The sequence below is a fragment of the Galleria mellonella genome, unplaced genomic scaffold, assembly GCF_026898425.1.
Source record: "Galleria mellonella isolate WM207_F2 unplaced genomic scaffold, CSIRO_AGI_GalMel_v1 utg65, whole genome shotgun sequence".
NCBI classification, from domain to species: domain Eukaryota; kingdom Metazoa; phylum Arthropoda; class Insecta; order Lepidoptera; family Pyralidae; genus Galleria; species Galleria mellonella.
The window spans coordinates 6,935,619-6,962,366 of NW_026442138.1; the positions used below are offsets into that span (position 1 = coordinate 6,935,619).

At 30.0% G+C, this 26,748-nt stretch overlaps 1 protein-coding gene across 1 annotated transcript in view; it reads left to right on the forward strand.

Moving 5' to 3' along the window:
* Nucleotides 1-9,933: 9,933 nt before the first annotated feature.
* LOC113519738 (zinc transporter ZIP1-like) overlaps nucleotides 9,934-26,748 on the forward strand; it is a 44,268-nt gene continuing 27,453 nt past the window's right edge. Inside the window, exon 1 of the mRNA XM_026904920.3 lies at nucleotides 9,934-10,411. Within this exon, the coding sequence (XP_026760721.2) occupies nucleotides 10,111-10,411 (301 nt within the window). The 5' untranslated portion in view covers nucleotides 9,934-10,110. The remainder of the gene's footprint in view (nucleotides 10,412-26,748) is intronic.

The window sequence follows — 26,748 nt, forward strand, 5'->3', positions numbered from 1 at the left end:
ATAACGTTCAGCTGAGCATCATAAAATCTAGATCCAAACCGAACTTTCATTTTTAAATGAATCAGAACTTCGGGGTCAGTGTTAGCAATACATAATATACCAGCAAGAATACTTTTACTTTTTGTAGCCATGATATGTCCATTACCGGGTAGTATTCCGTACGTTGACGTCTCAAACTATTAGGTAAGTATCAGGTTGTAATACGTCTGTAAGGAAGCGTCATTTTTATATAATAGCTGTATTGAGGATGGAGTAACGAACTAGGATCAGGGATTGTCCCAGGCCCAACCCACCCACGCGCATAAAAGAATATTGCTGAAGCGAGATTAAGTCACGATCACTTACATAGCATAAGAGTAATAATATTCATTACTTTTTTATTTTTATTTATAGTTTTGTGCACATTAAAATATGTCTACAGGGTGGACTTAAGTCTTTCTGTATAAACTTTAGCGTTTGTATGACCACGGAGTCCATAGAAATCCTTTAAGTCTTATTTAAACTTTTGTTTTAGATTAAATATAAAAATTTTACATCAGATTATTTTAAATTATGTTTTTTATTAGTAGTTATAAAAATAACTGATAAATAGTAATCTTATTAAAGTTTTTGTCACATTATAAAAAAATGTTCTTAATTTGAAATACCCTATAATTATTAAACACTTAAACCCTCGACAATTAAAAAAATAGTTTTTAAAAATTACCCCGACTGCGAATCAAACTTTTATTTGTATTATTTTAAACATAAAATTTGGAAATTAGTTCACAAAATATAAATTAGTTGTTAAGTTATACGGGAATAGTGAATAACTACCTTCTCAGTTATAAATTTTGTTGAAATTTGTTCAGCATTTTTTTCATTAAAACTAAACAAATATGAATTTTAAAAATAGCCGATTTGTACTGTGTATGATTATTAAAAGGGGTCTGTAGGTACTATCCTTAGTCTATGCTAGAAAATTCGGTTACAGTTAATACTCAATTGCACCAAGGTAAACCGAAACTATATACTCGTATCTTGTACGTAGTAATAAGGATTATATGTCGTAGTTGTGTATGCCTATTAAAGCTGACGTAACCAAAGGTTAGTAAAGGTTACCAGTTACCTACCAGGATATGGACACGAGAAAATAAATTGTATGGTGAATTGAATTGTTTTAGATATTTGAAGTTGTTATTAAACTATTGTCGTCAATTTTACGTCAAGTCTTTTGTGGGGTAGACAAGGGAACGTAAGATATAAAACATTTAGGTATATCATTCTTAGAAAACGCATAAAAATGTAATCATTGATTGATTTTGGGGTGTAAAAATTGAAACTATTAATTTGTTGAAAGAAAGAGTTATTAGTAATATGGAATATCGACTCTATAGCTAATAATATGAGGTATATTGATCAGTCTCTACCGAAAACCTTCGTGGTCATATTCTGATAAATTAGTCCCCATAAACCATTTGACCTGACGTCAACATGTTAACTTATGCCGATAGAGTTTTTTCTACTTTTATTCGATATTCATTCCATTGCCCCATTTTATTCCATAAAAAATACTTCATTTTTACTGTAATCCTTACAGTACTAAGCATATTAATTTTATTTCTCAATTTTAAGTTCCGGCTCGAAGGACCAAAATGGGTGATAATGTTTGTACCGTTTACGTATACGAAAAAGTTTCGATAAAAAAGACAGCAGGTATTATGTTTAAATTACAAGAGAGTAAGTAATTTGAAGTGGACCTCAAATGACTTACTATAATTATCAAAAACGCCTTATATTTAAAACACTCTTAGTCCTCCCAGTTTCCTTACTTCGTCAATATTTTAAGCTCCAAGTATAGATTCTGGAATACAATTTAACAAAGGCTTAAAACTTTAAAAATCAATCGTAATAATCTTGAAACCTTAGTCTTAACACTTTTACAAACACTTGTTGACGAATATGAGTCGGCCATTTTTGTATTTGAATGAATTGTGAGTTTCCGTCATATTATTCCATGTGTTGGTGAAATATAAATACAATATGTCACTGTGTATCATCATCCCCAGGATGTCGTAAAACGTGAATAAAGAAACAAAGCAAAATATACCAATGTGATAGAAGGATATGGTATATTTTACGCTTAATTCGCCCATTTCTATCTGTTATTTTGCTGTCTGTCTAGGCATTACAATGAATATGAATTACTTAAGTCAATCAACTAGCTACGATACTCAGGTGTCAACATTTTTCAATTCAATTATGTAAGTAATAATCACGGTTTAAATTTTTTTTTAATAAAACTTAGAATAGCAACCAGACTGATGGCCCACCTGATGGAAAGTGGTAACCGTTGCCTATAGACATGAGCAGTACCATGGATATAACAGAGTATACTGTTTCGCCCATGATACCCCCCATGCGTTGCCATTTCTGAGGACTCAGGTGTTATTCCTTCGTACCCAGTAAATTCACGCCATATCCCATCCTTCAAACCGAAACACAGCCATGCAAACACAACTGCTTTACGGTTGAAACATGAATGGGACAGAGGTACCCACGCAATCGACTTTTGTACAAAGTCTTTTTTATTATTTTTATTAATCGTTAACTGTTCAATGCTGAACATAGACCTTTCTAAGAGGAGTTTTGCCAGTAGTTGCCATGCTTGGCAGACGGATTGATAATCGCAGTTAGACTTTGGTGATGTTTTAAGAGAGATGCTGTTGCCCATCTCTCGATCACTAAGTTCTCTTAGTCACCATTTACAGCACCCACTGGAAAGGAAGGGGTAGCGCTTTCAATTCTGGGATCACATAGCAATTTTTGTTGTGTTATATTCTTTTTAATATAAACACGTAACTGTATTGATGTAGGTATTACCGATTATTTTAATGCGGTTTAATTTAACTGGACAATTCCAATTTTCAAACGAGAAACTATCTTCCTATTTTAATCAAGTGAAGAAATAACGAACTAATAGTTCTATATAAACATATTAATTAAAAGTACCTATTAACTTAGTCTGAACTTTTTCATGCAATTGCATTAAAAATTAATGGAAAATTATAACTATTGCCTAAATATAATTGTATACTTGTATTGTATTATATATAATTGTATGGTATCATGGTCATCTCAGAATAGACTACGTTTGCTACTACCCTTCTTGTGAAAGGTTAAACCATAAAATTGATAAAACTTTAATACTACTGCTTCTATATTTCGTGTTGCACCCTTCTTACATTGTCATACCTAATGACTGGCAATACATAAGGCATGGCTCTGTGCTCTCTAATTTCAGAGTTATTACTCACTGAGGAATGAACTTATAAGAAACAAGTCCACGAACAACTGGGTAGAGAATACTCCAAACCAGAATAACTGGGTTCGTTTCCTAAATTAGTCCATTCGACAAATCTGCCAATCTCGTTCTTGCAAAGTAACGTGGCAATTAGTTATCTTGGTTTATTTTAGTAAAGTTATATCATCAATATAATTAAAAGTATATATATATATATATATATATATATATATATATATATATATATATATATATATATATATATATATATATAATTAAATCATGTTACCTATTTTTAAGTATTGTAACATGCGAAAATCAGCTTGTAATGATTTAAGCGTGACTTGTTTATCTTTACTTTATGCAAACACGGATAATTACTCGACTAATCACGGTAGACAGTAATTAATGTACATAATCTTCACGTTATTTGATTTTTTAAGAGTTTAAAGTATAAGGTAAGTATAAGGTAAGGTAAGGTAAAGTTCGTGTGGTTCCATAGAATAGGCCACCCCTTCCTTTCCCGTGGGTGTCGTAAGAGGCGACTAAGAGGGCGAGGGATGGGCAGCAGCTGAGCAGCAAAGCCTAGCTGCGGTTGCTTATCCGCCTGCCAAGTGTGACAACTACTGGCAAAACCTCACAATGTGAGGCTTATGTTCAGCAGTAGACAGTTAAAGGGTGATATAAAAGTGATGAGCACATAGCGCCATCTAGTTGCGAATTAAACTGATTTATTGATTGATTGACCCACAGTACAGGTACTAGAGAGACATATTTAAATTATTTTCTTGTAAACACTTTTTGTAACGTGAAAACGTCCTGATGTTTATATTGTGAACGGCTCGAACCCATAACCATCGGATGGTGAGGTAGTTTGATAAACCACTGCACTACGAAGGTTCACCAGGGGTGACACCTTTATATTACTGAACTTTGTGATGTGACATTTTTTTTTTAAATATTGAACATTTTTAAGTAATTCAGAGGTATTATTTTCAACTTGGAATGGCAAACAAACCGGTGGCCTGCCGGATAGAAAGTGTTGATCGTCGTCTATAGACATGACCAGCATCAGGAACATCATAGAATACCATAGCGCGTTGCCTATTTTGAGCACTAAGATATTATAACTGCGTACTCTTTCTCTCTCTCACTACTCTGTACCATTATATCACTCATTAAACCAAAAAAACAGCCACGTAAAGTGTTAGCTGCTTAATGTCAAAAATATGAGAGCGGTAGTTTAATAGTCTACTATAGTGTTATTATTGAAAATCAATATAGCAAACAACAGGATCCTCAATTTGAATTTAGGTAGCGGTATTATGTATATGAATATATTAAAGTAAGTAAACCTTATCAATTACAAAAAGAATCATCAAAATGGGTTCAGATTTAGGGATGTGGTCTCGTAACACAGCGACAAAAAATTCTGTTGATTTCAAAACTTCTTTTTTAATGGTTGCTTACAAAAAGCATGAAAATATAATTCATGTTTGTTTTCCACCAAAAAAACTACTTCAATTGTGGCGAAAGTAGTTATTTTGATTTAAAAACTAAACTAGGGAATCGATTATGATAAAATTTCTATAAAACACGTATAAGTATACTTTTTTAGTTTTTTTAAAATAAAAAGAAAGAATTTTCCAAACAAACAAAAAAATTTAGAGCCCCCATCAATTTGAAGTCGGTTGAAAAGACTTCAAAATGAATAAATGAATACGAGTTATACTCATACTCACCGTGTGCGAATTATTTATATATATATTATATATATATATATATATATATATATATATATATATATATATATATATATTTGTTTTTGGAATAACAAGAGAAATTTTAAATTATGAAGAACTGTTGTCCTTGATTTTATCTACAAGAATTACAATAAAAAGAATACTGTGTTATTCCAATATATGCATTTATTCAAATTCGTTCAGCCGTTAAAACGTTATTGAGAAACAAACATCTAGACATAAAAACAGCTTTACAAATTTTCACAGCCTAAGAATATATTCTGCCCTGTGGTTTTGGCATAGAATACGCCACCTCTTCCGTTCCCGTGGGTGTGTAAAAGGCAACTAAGAGACGGTGAGATATGGACAGAGGCGTCACTTTTAAAATATCTCCAAAACCTAACTGCGGTTGCCAATCTGTCTGCCAAGAGTGGCAATTTTTTTTTATACAACTTAGAATGGCAAACAAGCTGACGGTCCACCTGATGAAAAGTGGTAACCGTCGCTTGTAGACATAAGCAGTACCATGGACATTACAGAGTATACTGTTTCACCTATGATACCCCCCATGCGTTGCCATTCCTGAGGACTCAGGTGTTATTCCTCTGTACCTTGTAAATTCACACCATATCCCACCCTTCAAATCGAAACACAGCCATGCAAATACAATTACTTCACGGTAGAAACACAAATGGGACAGAGGTACCCAAGCAATCGACTTTTGTACAAAGTCTCCAAGGGAGAGGCTTATGTTCAGCAGTGGTCAGTTAAAGGCTGATGTGATGATGATGATGATAAATATTATAATTACAAAAGTTTGTAAGAATGGATGGATGTTTGTTACTCTATTTATTATTATTTAGTAAAAAAATCTCTTTTACTAAATAATAATTATAATACTATTTAGTAAAAATTTTGGTACAATGGTAAGTTATACCCTAATTTAGAACTTAAGATACTTTATATACTGATCACGCGAGTAAAACCGCAGGATAAAGTTAGTTTATAATATTTGTAAGATAATTTGCTCAGTTATAAATTTATAATTATGTTGTTAATGAATCTATCAATAATTTGTGTATAAAAAAAGTTGAACGAACGAACGCATTCTCATAAGCCTTTGTGCAATTCATGCTAGTCACTCAGTACTTCCTACTTAGATATTTTCTTGAATAACGAAAACCTGAATAACGTAATTTTTATAATTCCGGTACAATGTTACGCTATGTAATACATTAAAAACGTGTGCAATATCCAGATATGTAAGGTTTACAATCCGGATGTACAGATCCACTACTTGTTACATGGTATAACAAGTTTTAATATGAAACTTTCCTTGTATATGAAGAGATAACGTTTTAAACGGACACAATTTCTTATATTACGATAATCATCATAAATTTTAAAACTAATAGTCCTGTCATCATAAAAAAACGGGACAAGTGCGAGTTAAACTTACGTGGAGAGGGTTCCGTACGTGGATTACGTATATCACAGAAGTCGTTTTAAATCTGACTAGAATATGTTTGTGGTAAGTAACTAAAAAAAGTATGTATGCATTTGTAACATCACAACTGCAAATGAAATTCATACGCACTAATATTAAGAAATTTTCTGTTACTTTAAATATCATAGACTTTTCATAAATTTTATTGTAATCTATAGGCAAAGATTTATTTTCTGAATTTTTTTTTCATATTTTCGGCTGAGTATGTTTTCCATGACTCCCTGTCATATTGGTTGGTTCGGTGGGGGTAATGCCAATTTTCGCCTATTTTTTAAAAATTATACAAAATAAAATATATATTTGAGATTCTCACATCAATTCCTTTCGTCTTTTCATATTTCAGACGATATAGTTTTCCAACTTTTTTAATGTTCTCATTTACCCCTCAAATCTGGCTGCCTTGTTTAAAATTCATTTATTTACATTACACGCCCGTGTTTGAGTTACTAACTTACATTTGATTATGTGTACTATATTTCAATTCAATCTGTCCAATAGTTTTAAAGCAAATTGGCTGTGAGCGGCAAATGGACCGACAGGCACACCAGTAATCCTATAACGGTTGCAGTTTTTCCTTAAGAGGTTTGGAACCCTAAAAATACATACAGTAAACTGTGTCGAAATCAAACAACAAACAACTTCGCAAAATAAACCGCGTTCATTACGTGTACACAATTATGGTCATTATTGGCAGCTCTTTATATTGTAAATGTTTTCTAAGGCTGTCAATCCTGTTCTGTCTTCATATCTTTTATTTTGAATAGCAAGAAATCTCATTTTAATAATTGACATGTGAAAAACATTTGGACATTTTCTTTGAATGTTAGTTTAAAGAGAAGACGATATCATTGTACTCGTATATAAAAGAGATTCTCCACAACAAACAGGCAAGACAATCTGCTAAAATAAATTTATTATTATTATATCAGCCGTTAACCGTCTTCTGCTGGACATGGACCTCCCCCATGGGGAGGGTATTTGCTAGTAATTTCCACGTTTGCCAGGCGGGTTGGCAATCGCAGTTAGGCTTTGGTGATTTTTTAAAAGGGACGCTGCTGCCCATTCCTCGATCATTAAATTCCCTTAGTCGCCTTTTACAACACCAACGGGACAGAAAGACTGTAAAATAAATGTAATAAACAATAGTAAAATAAATATGATAGATATAGTAAGAATTCAGACAATCAATCATTCAATTAATCACAAAGGACAAAGTACGTACTTATTTTTTATACTTGTGCTTAGAACAGCAATTAAGTTTATGGGGCCATCTGATTGAAAGAGGTAACTGTCACCTATAGACATAACACGAACATCACAGAATACTTGCGTTACCATTCCTGAGTACTATAATGCTATGCCTCTGTGCCCTGTAATTTCATTGTTATATCCAACCCTTCAAACAGAAACACAGCCATGCAAGCAGTTGCTTTGCAGCGGAAACACGAGTGACACACTGATCCATGCAGACGACTTTTGTACAAACTCTTTCTGTGATAGTACTTATTTAATTACAAAATCAATAATTGAAGGTAGTTGTGCGGGCTGTTTCCTGTATAAGTAGCCACAATGTTATTTTTGAAGAAACATTTAATATTCATAATATAAAAAAAAAATAGTTTTTGAAAAAAATATAATCACCACACTCGGTCTTTTCTAAGTACCAATCAGGGATTCAGCGATATGTTTTTTTCTATCACCAGCCAGATATTTCACACTTGTACGATTGAGTGCAACCCAGAAATTCCGGTATCAAACCTATAAATTTTCAAATACATATTTGGATCATCTAAAAGTAATTTTTCATGCTTCGAAAGACGCGTGTTAGGTAAATAATTAACAAATGTAGCCTAAAAACTCTTGACACTAGAAGACGACACATTGTGAGTAGTTATACATACTATGAAGGTCAACGATGTTAAAATAATGACTATTATATATATTAATATATATATGTATATATCAATATACTGATAACTTATAACTTTGTAAGTAAAAATTTATGCAGTTAAAAAGATAAGATTATCAATTATGAAAAAAATAACATTAATCAATTGCTGAAATCACAAACACCTGTCTCTAATTCTGTTTATTTAATTTCTTTACTTTAAATTGGCACTAGTCGTGCCTATTTGCAATCTTACATTTACAAATAATTGTCATTTCATTTTCGCCAATCAAGGTTGTTGTTTTTTAATGGATTTCACTTTGACGTTTTGTCATATTTATAAACATCAAGTTAATTAAATTTAAAACAGGTGCATCCTTTTGATGGTGAAGAATGGTAGATTTCTGGTTATTTCTTGATATTTAATAAATGTTTAAAGAAACACAATTATACAACTATTGAAATACATAGAGGTCGAGATACCAACATAAAGAGAAAAAAGTCACGTACCATCAGGTAAGCTGCATGCTTGTTCACCGCCTGAATTATAAAAAATAAATTTAATTCTTTCATATCAAAAGATATAAAGGTCCATGCCCATTTTTTTTCGGATGAATATAACGTATACTTTTTCATATAAAAAATGCAGGGAATAAACTCAAAATGTGTAACCTTACTCTGTTATACGTTTCTTCACTTTTTTAAGAAGGAATTATGGATAAAATGGGTAAATATTTTAATTTTAACAATTTATTTAATTTGTACTGGTAATGGTAATAGATAATGGCATTTTCATATAAACTGATGAACAACTAACAATATAATTATACCTTTGCTTTGTGTTTAAGTGAATTAGTAAGTAGTATTGTTTAGTCATAATTATAATAGTAGATAACTTGTTTAGATTTTATGGGATTGACATGTTAAAAAAAATCCCAAATTAAACGTAGATTAAAAAAATATACCTATATAAGATATTGACACTGGTAAAACCCATTACTTATCTAACTGTCGTTAAAATCCCATTAATTGTAACTCGACCGTATACCTGAAACGTGATAATGTCCATTCTAGTTCTATAAAATTAATATATATTTATTTTGATTTTCTTTTATTTGTAATGCATACCTGTATAGATACGTGTCTCAATGTATTATAGATCAAAATAGAATTATTTTATACTTTTATTTATCTGCACACTACACTAAAATTATTAATTTGTATGAATGATTGTTTGTTCTTTTAATATTTTAAGGACCAATTAGGATAAAATTTAGTAGACATGCAGAATTTGGTATAAAGAAGGTCATAGGCTATTTTATATTCAGTTAAACTTCTATAAAAAATAATACGACTCGTTTGGTTTTACAGTCCTTATCACCACCACTGTTTTAATAAATAAAAAAAAAAATTGTTTGTAGTAACTAATTAGGAAAAACGCACCTGAGACTATCGTACGGGTTTTAAGGCTTTGCACCTTGTGCAGGCTGCGCTGGAGTGGGCCAAACCATAGAGCCATAGAATGCCGGCCGGCAGCGGCGCATAGTACACGCGCGTCGCTCTTTGCCGGCGCACGCGCACATCGCTGATACGCGTATTGTATATAAGGGCATGCACCCTTCGCCTGGTTCACTTTACCTGTCCTACTTCTCAAAGAAGGTCCTATAAGTTATTATAAAAAAGTGTGAAAATGTCAGCAGAAAATTTACTCGTAGACATCCGTCATGATGATCACGATGATGATACCGAAGGCGTGGTGCTGGCCAAAGGAATATCTATGCTGGTGTTATTTACCGCCTCCATGATCTGTGGCCTGATTCCTCTTGTATTGTCGAAGAAGTTCCACTGGATATCTGCTGATGAAGCGGGCTCGTTGAAGTCTACTAATAGAGTGGTGATGACCCTCCTATCTTTCGGCGGAGGCGTCCTTTTATCGACCACGTTTCTGCACCTGATGCCCGAAGTGGATGAGAATGTACATTATTTACAAGGTACGTGATATTTTTAAATCTTTAAAATGGATTTAATAGTGTTAATTAATTCTTTAAATTATTGTAGGTAAAGTGTTTTATGGTTATTCTATTTATTAAAGAGTTTATAAAGAAGAAAAAAGATTTGTTAGAAAAAATATGTTTAATCCAATTAAGTAAAAATATGTATTTATAATTTCGGTCACCAAATATTAAAACAAAAATGACAAAAAATATATTAGTTTTTAATTTAAAATTATAACAATTTTTTTTATTTGCATTTAGATTTATCTCTCGTAAAAAAAACTAATTTTAGAAATAAACAAAATTGATTATCTTTTATTAATTAGTTTCCTTAAAAGAAAACAAAAAGTTAGGGTCTGTTTTTATTTACAATATAACTAAACTATGCGTGTTATAAAAAAAAAAAAAAACTATCGTCAAATACAAATATTGTAAAAAAGAAGTATATTATTATAACAATTATATCTGATATATTACGGAAATCAATTTTGATTTATACATATGTATAAATAATATGATTGATAATATTACCTGCATTCGATATCTGGAGTTGCGGAATAAATATTAGAAGAATTTAAAGTATTGCATGTACTTATCTAATTGTGTGCATTGAAATCTCGATTACCTTGATGCTATTGCGGTATTAAGCCATTCGACCTCTCGTACATTTTACGATCACGTACGAACTTACGAAGATTTTAAAGCAGAAACATATGTTGTAACAACTCCTTAATGATAGAATGAAATAAATGAAATACCAGTCAAATGATGAAATGGGATCGATAATGTGAACTGTACTTATAATATTTTGAAGTTTATTAACTAATAATAATTCTATTAGTATTTTTTATTTTTCTGATTTGTGTGCTTATTTTTTTTTTCTAACGATTCAGATACTTTTATTGAGTAACTTCTTAATCAGCATTCACAATAACATACGAATAGGTACGAACTTACAAACATTTTAAAGTAGAAATATGAATACATGTCGTAACAACTCAGTACTATTGGAATAATATCAATGAACTCCGAGTCAATACATGAGGTTTTCTTTGACAGCGAAGTATGATTGATTTGTGAACTAAGACTCATGTAAAGTGTATAAAGGTACTTCACTATTGCGTTTACATTGTATGGAGTTTCCATAACCATCCACAGCCCAAGTTTTAATGTAAATTATTCTTTTTAAAATTGTAGGTTACTAAGTATATTTTACCTTACACTGGGGACTCTAATAAAGTTTTTAAGAAATCATATATCATACTTTTTATAATTTGAGTTCTTGTTTTTATTGCTGATTTTTGTATTTTTTTTTACAATTTTTTTTTTTACAATAAACTTGGTTAAGTAGTTACTTACATAGTTCCAGTAATAAGAGTCTCATATCTACATGATAATATTTTTATAATTTATAAATTTCGATCAAACATTCGATCTCTAAATTTAAATTAATACAAATGACCACTATAGCTTTTTAAAAATCTAACATAACAATAAGTGTATAATAATTTATGTCGGTTTGTTCGTCTAGATTACATTATAATAACTCATTATTTCACCGTTTCATTATCTTAAGTCTTCAAGTCATCTAAACGAATGAATATTTAATTGGACTATAAGTAAAAATTTTAAACTACGAAACCAAACATAAAAAAAATGTATTTGAATACTACTGAGAAACGAAAAAAAAAACATAATTTTTAGTTCAACTTGGTGTTATATTAAGTACAATTGACAAAAACATTTCAAAATGTGAATAAGTGGTTTAATTTATATTCGCAATCGTGTAGATAAGTACAATATAAATATAATTAATCGAAAAATTGTTTGAATAATATGGAAGTTATAATATGCATGTACTTTTACATTATACATACATATATAAACACTTTATACAATACTAAATTAGTTTTGATCGTTGAAGCATAAATTGTTTATTCTCTAGTCCAATTTTTCGAATATTTGCTTGGTGGATATTTTATTATTTTTAAGCCTGAAAATTAAATAGTGACCCCGCCTGCGCCATCAGTATCTACTGGCGGGGCATCAAAGAATGATAATAGGTAAAGATAAAGCAGGTCAATTGACCCACTGTGATGAATTCAGCAATAATTAACCACAATGGTTTCCAGGGGGAACCGTATGGAGGTCGATCTCATTGGGTATATTGCTAGCAATGGAGCAGTTAGACTCCATTATTAATAATCCTTTTCATCCTCTCTCCGCAATTAGGATTGAATGTTCTTGCATTCGTGTGCTGTATATTTCTTCTATGTATATAAGTTTCATCACATATAGAAATAAATAATTATTTAATTCTAATTAAATACAGAATAGATATAATAAAGAATTCCAAACAAATAAACTATACCAAAAACTGGTTATTGTATTATAATATTATTAGAGAATTAGCTATTTAGAAATAGAATACACGTGATAAAAACGTGTGATACTTAAATCATACTTTTTTTAAGACGTGTATTTATACATGTTTTTACACCCATTTACATTATTTACATATAATAATAAACGAGTATATTCAAAAGAGCCGCTAAGTTTCAGGGCTATCAACATAAGCTTATAATTTATAGACACAGTTTAAAAGCAAGGAGATAATCTCTCATTTCATTTGATTCGGAAACATCTGGCGAATTTTCCGAGTTTGCTAATAGGAACAAGTTATTAAACCAGTATGTGAACTTTGTAATATCTCTTGAATTATTCATCTCATCAGCCTCTACGAACCCTTGTAAATTGCGACACAGATTGGCTTAATTTAGGTAAATGTAAAATGATAAATATGTCCCGACGAGTGTTTTGATAAAATTATCAATATTTTTTTTACAATTTTTCTTTATTCTTTTTCTATTAATAAATTTCAAACTGGTAAAAATATTTTCTTTGTTATCGTGCAATGGGCTTAACTTTCGATAATTTTTTACTTCATATTTATTTGTAGTTTCCAGTACATTTTTAAATCTATAAAATATTTATACGGCAGTTATTCTGCCATATAAATATTTTTTTTATACCCTAATCACACGTTTACTATATTAGCTAGTATTATGTAAGACTTAACATATATAACAATTGTATACATATATTCATACACCAGCAACAAAAATAACTTTAACCCTCCGAGATATTTACTCCGAGGGATACGGGTTGAATAACTTATTTCAATTTATGAACCCTTCATACTAAATTGATCACGTGACGGCACTCTTTGATTTGCACAAAGAATAATTTATTCAATTCCGACCTTCCTTGGGGAAATTAAAAAAAATATTGCAGAAATCCAAATCGTCCAATCCTGGCATTCATAATTTGGATGCCTTTAAGTCATACTGGTTACAGTACAATATCTACGTATCTGGGTTCGTTATATGTGTCCGTGTACCTTAACTTCAGGCTGCAGCTGGAAATCTGTGCTTTACTTTTAAGTAAAACTATCACTGAGCTGTAACTATTTGAGTTTAACTGAGCTATTTGGGTCATTGTGACATGCATGACGAAAGTATATTTTAATATTTTATCTTTTGTTTTATATTAAAAAAAAAATGTAATTAATTGTATTATATGAACTCATTTGTTAATTTAGATGTGTCATAAATAGTTCAAATAAGGTGTTTATATATCTATCTATGTACTTGATTAGCTCTACCTCTTTACCTTTTTTTACGTGGAAATTGCCTGGACCCATTCGTTCCGAGAGAGTTTTATCCTGGTGGACTGCTACCGATTAAAATCTCAATGTATCGCCGCTTCATCTTAATAATGTAGCGACGAGTTCATACACGCACTAATTTGTCACAACAGTATTCCTGCAAATTACATTTTTTTCACTAGTTAAACAAATTAATCGTAAATGCGATAAGGTACTAAGATGTTTACATAATGACTGCACGCAAGTCACACGACACACACCTATATATAAATACTCATATACTTGTATGTATTTATATCTCGGCATGCTATGAAAATTTGTAATGGTAAAAATAAATAACAAGTACATAAATACCAATTATCACATCTAATAGAATATTATATTTGAGTCAATATTCTGTTTACGACCAGTTTACGCAATCGGTAGCCAAACAAATGAGTTGCATTTATTAACTTTAAAAATTTACATTTGTACGTTCAATTTATGAAAAACACTAAAGTTACTTATACACAATCCCTTATTCATAAAAATCAAACGTAAAAATAAACATTATTTATAGGACTACCAACAGAAGATACAACGAAGAATTATAATTTTTTTTATGCAACTTAGAATGGCAAACAATCTGACAGCTCACCTGATTGAAAGTGGTAACCGTCACTTATAGACATGAACAGAACCATGGACATAACAGAGTATACTGTTCCCCCCATACATTGCCATCTCTGAGGATTCAGGTGTTATTCCTCTGTACCCTGTAAATTTACTGCCATATCCCACCCTTCAAACCGAAACACAGCCATGCAATATAAGTTCCACAGCGAGACGTCTCTGGGTGACATCCATTTGAAACTATTTAACACTTCTTTATACGATTTTCTTGTTAATCTTAAAGATCGTACTCCAAATATTCCAATAACAAATGATTAGAAAGAGAAAATATTGTTTTTGCACTGGCTGTAAAGCTGTTAAATAATAATAATACATTTGTTATGTTTAGAGTTTAACATGAAGAAATAACTTAAAACGATTAAAAGTGATTTTATATTAAAAATTTATTTCGAGTTGTTTAAAATTATAATTTTAAACAATTCAACAACTTGTTTAATATATATATATATATATACTAAAACATACAGTAATAACAATGAGACTTTTAAACATAAATTTTAAAAATAACACTTTTAAAGTCATCACATAAATTAATTATATAGTAATGAATTTGATATGTACTTTTGATAATGCTTTAAGATGGAGTCGATTATATTAATAAATAAAAAATATATGAAAGAAAATATATGCTTTTTAACCAACTTCAAAAAACGAAGGAGTTCAGTTGTATTTTTTGATACCTCGGAACTCTCATTACTGACTGTTTTATAAAATTCTTTTTTATTAAACATATGAATAAGAAGATACTTTCAGATTGGACTCATAAATATTTTATCAAAATTAATTCAGTAATTTGGTTTCTAAATCAAAAGAACTGGTCTTTTGGAGAGTCGGGAAAAATTTCATGTTGTTTTGTGGAACAAATATATTTATATTGAAATATTGTTATCCACAAATCTTATTTTAACAAAATCATTCATTTAATGCGTCAGAATTTTGATTGTAACAATTAAATTCCTGTTATGCTTAGTTACAATCAAATAAACAACGCATTACGGAGTGGTTTTATAACTCACGTCTTAATAAAGACGGCGTAAATTCATAAACTGTCACGTTTTGTTTTCATAATATGACTAGGTACTACTAATGAATGTTAGGTGTCCATATAAATTTGATAATTTTAATGACTATTATAACATAATTGTTATTTGAGAGGATATAATCATAAAAAAAAAACTTCTTGAATAATTAATATTGAAGTAGTTATTTAAGATTTTTCTTACCATCACGGTTAATTAATTGTAAATAGTAATAAAATTTGTATTGTATTTGATACGATTGTAAAAAGAATCAATAAAGTTCATTAATGTTCATGAAGATGTCATGTACACGATGCACAATAATTTAATATTGTGTTTCACAAAGAAAAAACCTACTTCACATGTGGCAAAACCAGTTACTTCGATTTAGAAACTGAACTATTTAATCTATTTTGATTTAATTTCTTTAGGACCAATCTGTAAATATATCTTTTCAGGTAAAAAAAAGAATTTTCCAAATCAGTTTATAACTGACGGAATTAAGAGTTAAAATATATATATATATATATATATATATATATATATATATATATATATATATATATAAATACAACCGAATTGAGCACCTTCAACCTTCCATTGAGTGTTTTCAAGTCGATCGTTTGGAATAAAAATTAATAATAGAATTCAGATTACGCATGTAAAAAAATACGAAAGTGGAAAAGAAGTACGAAACATGTTACCAAAAATTTTATATCTAAATTTAAGGTAGGTAAACATAGACAATAATAGAGGATTTTAATTATATTTATTTTTTATTTAGTCAGTTCTTTTTTTTAATAACAGCTTGTTTTTAATTTTTTTTTCACTTTTTTTTTCAATCATGATAAGCATACATCGTGTATATCTACAGTGCTATTGGCAAATAGCTGAAGTTGGTGAATCGAGTCAGTTGGCGAAATGAAAAAGGTGGCAAGCCACATATCACTATTACCTGTAATTACGTCTCATTAAGTCCTGAAAACAAATTTCAACATGTTTAAAAAATCAACTTGTTTATAAACCAGTACGATCAGTATATTTATTATAAATCTTTAATTTTACAATAGAATTAGTAATTACAAATATTGGAATTTGAAATCTGTTTAGGCTACAAAAGTGACGTACATATTCACGCTTTCCCAAAAACGTCACAGCGTCGCACCGGACGCCAAACAATTAACCTATTACCAATTCAATGAAGGGAAACACCACAAACGGAGCACGGCACGCGAGTTGCATCGCAAGTGCAATTTATTCCCTTAGTGACTCATACTATGATGACATTTATCGATTTACGTATCTTTAATAGGTGAAATTGTATTCTCCATAGCTATTTTATATAAAAGTAGTGAATTTTTATTCTAACCGCGACTATATAATATCCTGTTTAATTTAGAGCTTTATTGATTATTGAACATAGATGCTGGCAACTTTTTTTGAGGTTATACCAACGAATAATTCGAATATAAATCGCAACTAACGATCATAGACAACTTTAAGGAAAAAATTGCGACAAAACTCTACTTTTCAAAAACCTACCATATTTTGGATTAGTTTGGTTGCCCAAACTTATAAATTAAACGTATATCGAACGTTTAATAAGAAATTACAATAAAATAATAGTAATTTATGTATAAAAAAAAGTATAAAAGATAGATTTTACTTTCAGTCACAGTCAAGTACGTAAAATATTATCTACAAATATTTACTTATGTATATGTAAAACACCAAGAAGAGTATTTGTATTATGTGTTTGATTACACTATATACCACAGCTGTAAGTACGTAAAGCGCTTATGTTGCACCTGGGCCGATAAATCAGTGTAATTAATAGAGAACAAGCGTGAGATATTCAACGTTTCAAACGCCAAGTAATTTAGTACAGATACAGTCACGTACAATTTAAAAATAACTTTGTGACAAAGTGGTATTACTTGAAATAAATAACTATATTATTATGTTAATTTTATTTTTGCACGTTATTTTTAAAACGATATTTATTAAGGATTTAAGAAACAATAAATCTTAGTTAACATAATATAATGTTATTGAAATTGCAAAAATGGACATTAAAAATATTTTCTACATACCCTGCAAACATTTGATGCAAAGACAGTTTTAAATTTCGTCAATGTAAATGCTTTTATACAAATTCGTCTTCCTACTTCCTTTCTTACGATGCCAACATTTTTTTTAAGTATTTTATTCAACACATATTATCGAATAGCAATTATTTCCTTATATCCTATAATTTCTTAGCTGGGATTTCGTTTACCTGACAGTGATATATATTTACTGGCCGGGATAAAAACTAGCCTATATTTTTCTACATTTCATATAGTACGTGTATACAAAATTTCATAGTGATTGGCCGTTAAGTCGCTGTAAAGTAACAAACATACAAATTCACTTTCACATTTATATTAGTAAGGATTATATCTCATTATCCCTACAAATATTATGAATGTGAAAGTGTGTTTGTTTATTATTTCTTCGTGCTTTAACAACTTAACAAATTATTATGAAATTTGTTATATATATAATCTATAGGAAGGTGAAGGAAATATGCTACATTTATCCCTATTAATAAACATATTCTGATGGTCTATCATGAAATCTTTTCAAGAATGAAAAACAAATGTGAAGTTAAAATTAAATATTATATATCATTTAAAAATATTATAAATATTAATCGCCATTTACTGGACCAATTTCAGCATGAACGAAAATACGAAATTGATACAAAAAATTCGGAATTTTATTCCATGGTAGACCCACTGGACCCGCGGCCGAAGCTGCGGATAAAAATGTATATTTGTTTTATTATCTCTTGGCACTTTAACGGCTCAACCAATCGTTACGAAATTTCACATACACTTACTATTTGGGATGGGATACTTGGGATAAACTACTTTACATCCAATACTCTATTACTACTACTTTAAAGTCAATCTCGGATTCTAAATTTGTCCCGGTCATGCGGACGAAGTGGCAACTAAAGATTAGTTTTGTAATAAAATATCAATGAAATGATATCTTTAACTATTTCGAACGCGTCTTTATCTGAGAACACTATTGAATTTCCGAGGTCGACAGACGTGGATGGTTGACTGATTATCCACTTTTTATTATGCTGTTATAAAGATTAAAACATACACGTCGAGACTATATTAACTGAAATAATCTTAAAAGAATTGTAATTATTTTACGATTAATATAGATTTGTACCGTCACAAGTTCAAGTTTAATCCTAGATATGATAGATCAATTAAAACTTGTCATCTGTTGGATATAAATCCGGGATCAGTAATGGTTACTGCTGGTTTTTGTAGCAATTAGAAGAAAATATTGTTAATGAGTTAAAAGCTTAACTACGGTTGCCAACCTGTTTGCTAATCGTGGCAACTTTTAGAAAAACCCCCCGTGTGGCGAAGGCCTATGTTCAGCAATGGACAGTTAACCACTCTCTATTGCATTTAACAGTGGGTAATATATGGAAATATATAGTGTAGTTAAAATATCTGTATATTGGGCTAATAACATACATACTAAATAGGGGTTATTCAATATCGAAATGAGGCACCAAGTTGAAATGAATATAGCTATCCGACTGGTATGAGCGATGTCGAAATGGTTGATGACTTTTTTTCCTCTATTACTGTCCAGTGGAATACCGAATATATAGATATCGAAGTGGTACCGATATTACCCATACATGTGTATTTATATATACTTTTTTTATACAACTTAGAATGGCAAACAAGCTGACGGCCCACTTGATGGAAAGTGGTAACCGTCGCCTATAAACATGAGCAGTACCATGGACATAACAGAGTATACTGTTTCGCCCATGATACCACCCATGCGTTGCCACTCCTGAGGACTCAGGTGTTATTCCTCTGTACCCAGTAAATTCTTTTTTTTTGTACAACTTAGAATGGCAAACAACCTGACGGTCCACCTGATGCAAAGTGGTAACCGTCGCCTATAGACATGAGACAATTCACGCCATATCCCACCCTTCAAACCGAAACAGCTATGCAAACACAACTGCTTTACGTTTAAAACACGAATCTATATAACACCATTAAAAAATTAATATAAGTTTTAAAAATAATATATAACATTTATAGCTTAACTGTATATCTGTATTGGTGTTCAAGTACTTTATTATAAAGATAAAGAAATGATGATTGGAGATGCGAACACAAATTATACTTACTCGAATTCTTGACAAATAATCGATTACTTCAAAGAACTAGAGTATAAATTTGGATTGAGCAAAGCAGTGAAACTTACTCTCGGTACGGAAAACTAATCTTTACTTATATTGAAAATGTGAAAGTGCATTTGTTTATTTGTTACCTTATGGCTTAAGTAATCACTATAAAACTTGGTATACACTACTGCTAATAAGGTATAAACTTCTTTTTATTACGATCACGCGTATGAAGTCATGGGCACAGTCTAGTACAGTTTTGTATCCGACAAGAGTACAATCTAGTGGATATATAATTATTTAATTATTTATTGATCTTTATGATAATATTTTAAATTATTTTCCACAAAAAATATCGACTTCGATCGTGGCTAATTATTTTGATTCAAAAACTAAGCTACTGAACCGATTTTGATGAAATTTCTGAAAGTATTCTATATATATCATTTCAGATAAAAAAGAATATTATTTTACTAATCGGTTTATAAATATATAAATGATGGACGTTATTATGAAATCGGGTAATATATGTAAAAATTGTGTGTTTGACCATTTATATATTCGAGTCAATACTTGAGACAACCTGACTGGCACATCACTATTACAGCATAAGTACAAAGTTGTGATGTAACATTAGATTTGTTCATAGTTCATATATTTGTGTTTGGAATCACAAGAAACATTATTTGCTGATCGTGATTCAGTTTTATGCGACATGCGTGGGCAGTTTTGCAGTGAAGCAGCAATGCGTGTTTGTGTTGTTGTTTTGGTCGGAAGGTCAAGGACGGCACGATATATAGTAACTATGATATACATTATGCGGTAGTTAGCATTTCCCATAAGGTTAACCGTATGAATTAGAATAATATATTTTTTTGTTAAACATATTTTGCTGTACAAGAATTTCAGTAAAAAAATATAACAAAATACTACTAATAATGTAAATGTGAAAGTTTTTAAAGATATTTGGTTCTTTGTATGTTTGTTACTCAATCAGAAACGGCTGGACTAATTTAAAAAAAATTTGGCGCACGGTTAGATTATATCTTTACTTAATATAAAGGATATCTTATACACTTATTTACATACTCAAAATCACGAGAAACAGTATTTTATAAAGTTAGGTTAGGGATATTTATTTTCCCTAACGTTGTCTGGAATGGATTGCTTAGCGATAAGGCCGCCGTTTGTTTCACTTCTCATTAATATACTGTACTTATTATTTTCTTACTTGGTGTAAATAAATAAGTAAAGTATATTTTGCGTCAACAGTAAGATTTTGAAATTTATTATAGGAAGAAATCTGACTGTTTATTTTTTAATTATTTATTTTTGCTTTAAAAACGTAAGCATATTTATTTACTGGGTGTTTCTTTCCTTAACGTAAAAATCCAAGTGCATTGCTTGCTAATTTATTCCATAGGTGTATGTAATATTTATTTAAATAAGATAAACCTTCCAAGACAACATTATAAACTTTCGCTTTTCTCCTTTTTTAGGTGTAGGAAACGACTACCGAATGCCACTTGCTTTCTTGATACACTTCCTTGCTTCCTCTGTAGTCATACTTCTTTTACATAACCACGTAAACAGGTTTAAAGATAATCCAATGTCTTATGCTATTATAAACAAATGACTCTTTAAAAGAGAAAATGTAAATAAACCTATTTAAATAAAAATTATTTATATTCTACTCTAGTTATTTGTTTAATTATTTATTTTTGTATTTGATATACGTGTACTATTTAATATGGAGAAAAACTTAGGTTTGTTTTATTTTTGATCACACTGAATATGTCGTAGATACTTAATTAATTTTTAGGTTTTTTTCCTTTATTTTTTGGTGGTAATATTAAAAGTTATACTTATCTTACCTAGATGGAACAGCTAGTTCCATAACATAATAAACAGTTTATATCTTTCCTAATATTAATTTACTTTCAATTGTATGTTTCCTGAATTAGTTAATGGTTTCCCCGCGAGTTAGAAAAACTACTTAAAGAGCGAACAACAAATTAAAATGGATTTTAATGAATAGATTTGTGCCTTGTTCTTTTAAAATCTCTTAGGATTAGGATACACTTGTTAACACCTCATCTTTTAAGTGTAAAATACGTCAATGATTTATTTCCGGTCTCAGTATAGTGTGAATATTATTAAATAATACTTTTATAATAGGTACAATTATGCGAGTTATTAAAAGATTGGCACATTCTTCGCATAAGTATTTACGTAATTTAGGTACCTATTAGTTACTTTTAGAGTTTCTAATTTTAGGAGGATATAATTAATCAATCAAATTGTTCAACGATCAATGTTAAATTGAAATATAAAAGAAGTCATTATAATATTTTGTTATTAAAAATTATACATATTATACCTTTACTCTTTTAAATTACAGGAGAATTATTATATTTATTAAACATGTAAAAAATAATTTAAAGCTTTTAATGTTCTTCTAAAAAAATAATGTTTTTTATTATTATAGTCAATAAATTTCCTATTGCAGTATTTCCTATAGTAATTGTCCGTTTTATAATCACATAATGTTGAAAGTTGCCGATAGAAGCTTGTGAAAGGTGAAACCTGGAAGTAGGTATATAATATATTGCAAATGCTTATTATATTTATTGTTCTGTCTTTATTAAAAGTAATTGTTTATTTAACTTATTATTATTTATTTATATGCAGACAAAGAGTATTTAATATTAGAATTATAAATGAATGTATCATTTTTACATTACTGATTTACAATATTTACATATAGACAGAACGGATTTTTTAGTTATTTTTGTTCTACTAATAGAACTAACTTATAGAACTATAAGGATACAAAAAAAAAAGGATACAATCTGAATTTCATAAATACAGCTTCAGTTCTGGTAATCGGATATCTGCAGATATCTTAAATAGATATAAATGTATGTATGTATATCTTAAATATTAGTATATACAAACAAAAAGGGGATATATATTCATCTTGAACATATCTGTTTACTTTTTACCCTTTTTAATTTACTGTCGAGTGTAGAACCTACTCTTTTAGGTTGATAGCATTCAAGCACTATATTATTGTCTCTTTTTTTCCTTCCGCATAGTGTGGTCACATGTCGTGCTACAATAAAAAATAATTTCTTTTTTATACCAAGCATACAGATCGTCTGATGATAAACAGTCACGGAAATATACGTACATAAAATTAAATTATTGCTGGTTGCTTTATATAAATCGTCTGAATAATAACTGCCTCCACCGGGAAGACCAGGAAGCAGCAATACGTTTGTAGTTGTTTCGATAAAATGGGTAAGATAGCTATTGTAATCTCTCACACAAGATTACAATAAATAATCATACCTACTGTAGATATCACAAAATTAATAGACATACATACTTTTTTTAATAAAAACATTTAATTTATCCCTCAGATAATTACAATGTTATTACGAATGTGATATTCTGTAAAGATATTCGGATGTTTATATGTTTGTTACTTAAGCCTATTTAAATGGCTTAACGGATTTGTATGATATTTGATATACGAATAGATTATATTCTAACGTAGCAAATCCAATAAGTATTTTATATTTTTTTTATACAACTTAGAATGGCAAACAAGCTGACGGTCTACCTGATGGAAAGTGGTAACCGTCGCCTATAGACAAGAGAAGTACTATGAACATAACAGAGTTATATACATATACTCTTTCATACAAATATATTAAAAGGCAAATTAAAAAGATACAATCTATTCTTGTTAATAGGCGGTTTATAGCGGTTTTAAATATATAATTTATAAAAAGTTATAAAATAATGTCAATTAATTGTAATTTGGAATGAGCATATTACAAAAAAAGTTGCAATAAATTTTAAAAAAAGGAGTGTATAATTAAAATTGAGAAAAAGGAAATTGAATATAGAAATGACGAATAATAAGAAAAGTATGGACGAGGAAAACATATTTGCCGTGCAGAAATAAAAGGATAAGGGAAAAGCCATCATGATAATCTGTTCACAAACAAAAAGTAATAATACAGAGGTCAGATTAAAAATCCCCAAAACCCAATATATACCTACGACACTAATGTTTAAAGGAGGAAATTATGTGCAACATTTACGATAGCGCAGTACGACTTTGTTCCGGTTTGGAAGGTGGAATAATAAACTAAAATTACAGAATACAAAGCCACAGAAAGAATGGAAATACCTTATGTATTTATGCAACTAAGAATGTCAAACAATCTGATGGCTCACCTGATGGAAAGTGTTAACCGTCAGCTATGGGCATAACAGAGTATACTGTTTCGCCATAATATCTCTCATGAATTGTCATTCCTGAGGAATAAGGTGTTATGCTTTTGTACCCTGTAAATACACTGCCATATCCCACCCTTTAAGCTAAAACACAACCCAAGCAAACGACTTTTGTACAAAGTTTCTCTCTGGTATTATATGCGTCACCGTGTATTTTGAAATGTCCGTAGTGCTGTTCTTATATACGGGCGACGTTTTACACTTTCCATCAGGCCGTCAGAATGTTTACCATTCTGAGTTGCATAAAAAATACATAAAAACTGTCTGTCTGTGTACTGTCAAGGTGACTTTCGAGTGAATTCCGTTAGTGTTGTTCCTGATGAATATAAACTACGGAAAAAGAAGGTAAACAAACATGTTTGCCCTGCATTTGACTGACTCTTCCGATAAGGACGAAATATCGGTGCAGTCAGTGATATTGTTAATAGCCCGTCAGTTGCAAGCTTTGTTTAAATTAACTTAGAAATGTGTTAATTAACTACTAGCTATATTGTTTTAAAATTTGACATTGTATTTTACTTTTCATTGTTATAATAAATATTAATAAATATAGCATCAAAGCGATTAGTGAATTGCAAAGTAATATAAACCATAGTGGAGAATTACGTAGAATACCTTTATGTTTTCCTGAAATACGTCACGTCAGCATATAAACTTGGTATTTGTTTTAGTCAATTACAAATGTAAAAACATTCGGAATAATAATTAAAATAAGATTAATTATGAAAACAATAATTGCGAATTGTTTATGAGCAGATATTATAATTGGAGCTTATTATTCAAAGAACAACCACATTACATTACCAAATAATTATATATATAATAGACTTTTTACAGATAACTAGATACAATTAATTCTATAAAAACATAATAGATAAATAACTATTTACAATAGAGAAGTACTTACTCCATAAATGCAGTTCAATGCCCGTTTATAGCTTAGAACGATGAATATAGAAAATATATAATGCAACTTGACTTACAATGCGTGCCCCGAATACTTTATTTACGCTGCTACTGGAATAATAATATTTGTTATTATTTAGAACTAATAGCAACCCGTGGCTTTACCTACGCGAATTAAAATAAAAAAGCATACTATTTTAAGCTAGAATATGTTCTGTCTTTATTATTTATTAATTCATTAAAATTAAATCCATTATCCATTTAAATTTATTCAGCCCTTTAAAAATAACAAATATCCAAACATGTTTATAAACATTCACGTTTATTATAAAACTGGCTGTAAAATAATTTAAAGGAAAAAAATAATGTTTTTTTTTTATACCACAAAGATGGCAAACAAGCATACAGCCCGTCTGATGATAAATGGGCACTGTAGCCTGTGGACGCCTGCAATACTAGGGATATCACGTAGCCTATGTTTATCCAATCTTTAGTTTTAAAGTATTTAGCTTGTTTTGTCAAATTCACTTTCTTTTTTAAAATCTAAATGTAACTTACGTAACTTGTATCTATTCTAAATAATGTGTGACTGAATATTTATCTAAAGAAAACACTTTGAGAAATTGTGTATTTTTCCAATAAATCTTCACTGCGGTTGCTTCCAACTGTTAAGGAAAACTGAATAACTTTTGTTACGGAAAATGGGTTGAAATATAAATGAAAAATAATATTCGAGCCTTTCACATTAAATAAGTCACGCCATGACTTAACAGTTTGTATAAAAGATCAATCCAGTTTAATCTCCGACCTTTGACCTATTTTGTGGAAAGTTCTTACGTTACGTGAACCCTTTCTATTACGGATTTTATAGTCACGCTTGGAACGTAATAATGATTGCTAATTCAATTAGCTACATCGAGCAATTGATAAAATTAATTACGTATTGTTTGAGATATGTTCATATGGAGTATATATGCTCAATATGGAAATTGAGCATATATTTATTTAGGTTTACCAACAATTGTTTCCACAAAATAATGTAAATATATATACAATTATGGAGCTTAGAACTAAGTGTAAATTTTTTTTTATAGGCAAACAACATATATTGATACATGTATAACAATAAATATATATAGCTAATATAGCTAATAGCACGGAGAAATATATATAGCTTACAACTATTATTAAATGCTTAACAACTAATAACTAAAGCCACCATATCCATAAGCAGATCCAGCAGCACGACTCATTTTATATATTTATAGATATTTCGTACAAAAACAATTGGAGTATCAAAATTAATATCGACCTGGTCACTGCAGCTATTTATAATTTTACAGAACCTTACTATTGGAGAATTACTACCCAGATACTGTTATTATATCGTCGTTATTTTTTTATGCTTTTAGTTACAACTACTAGCTTTAGTTAGTTGATTATAGACAGAGGGATTTTACCAGAGGGAGACTTTGTACAAAAGTCGATTGCTTGGGTACCTCTGTCCTATTCGTGTTTCAACCGTTAAGCAGCTGTG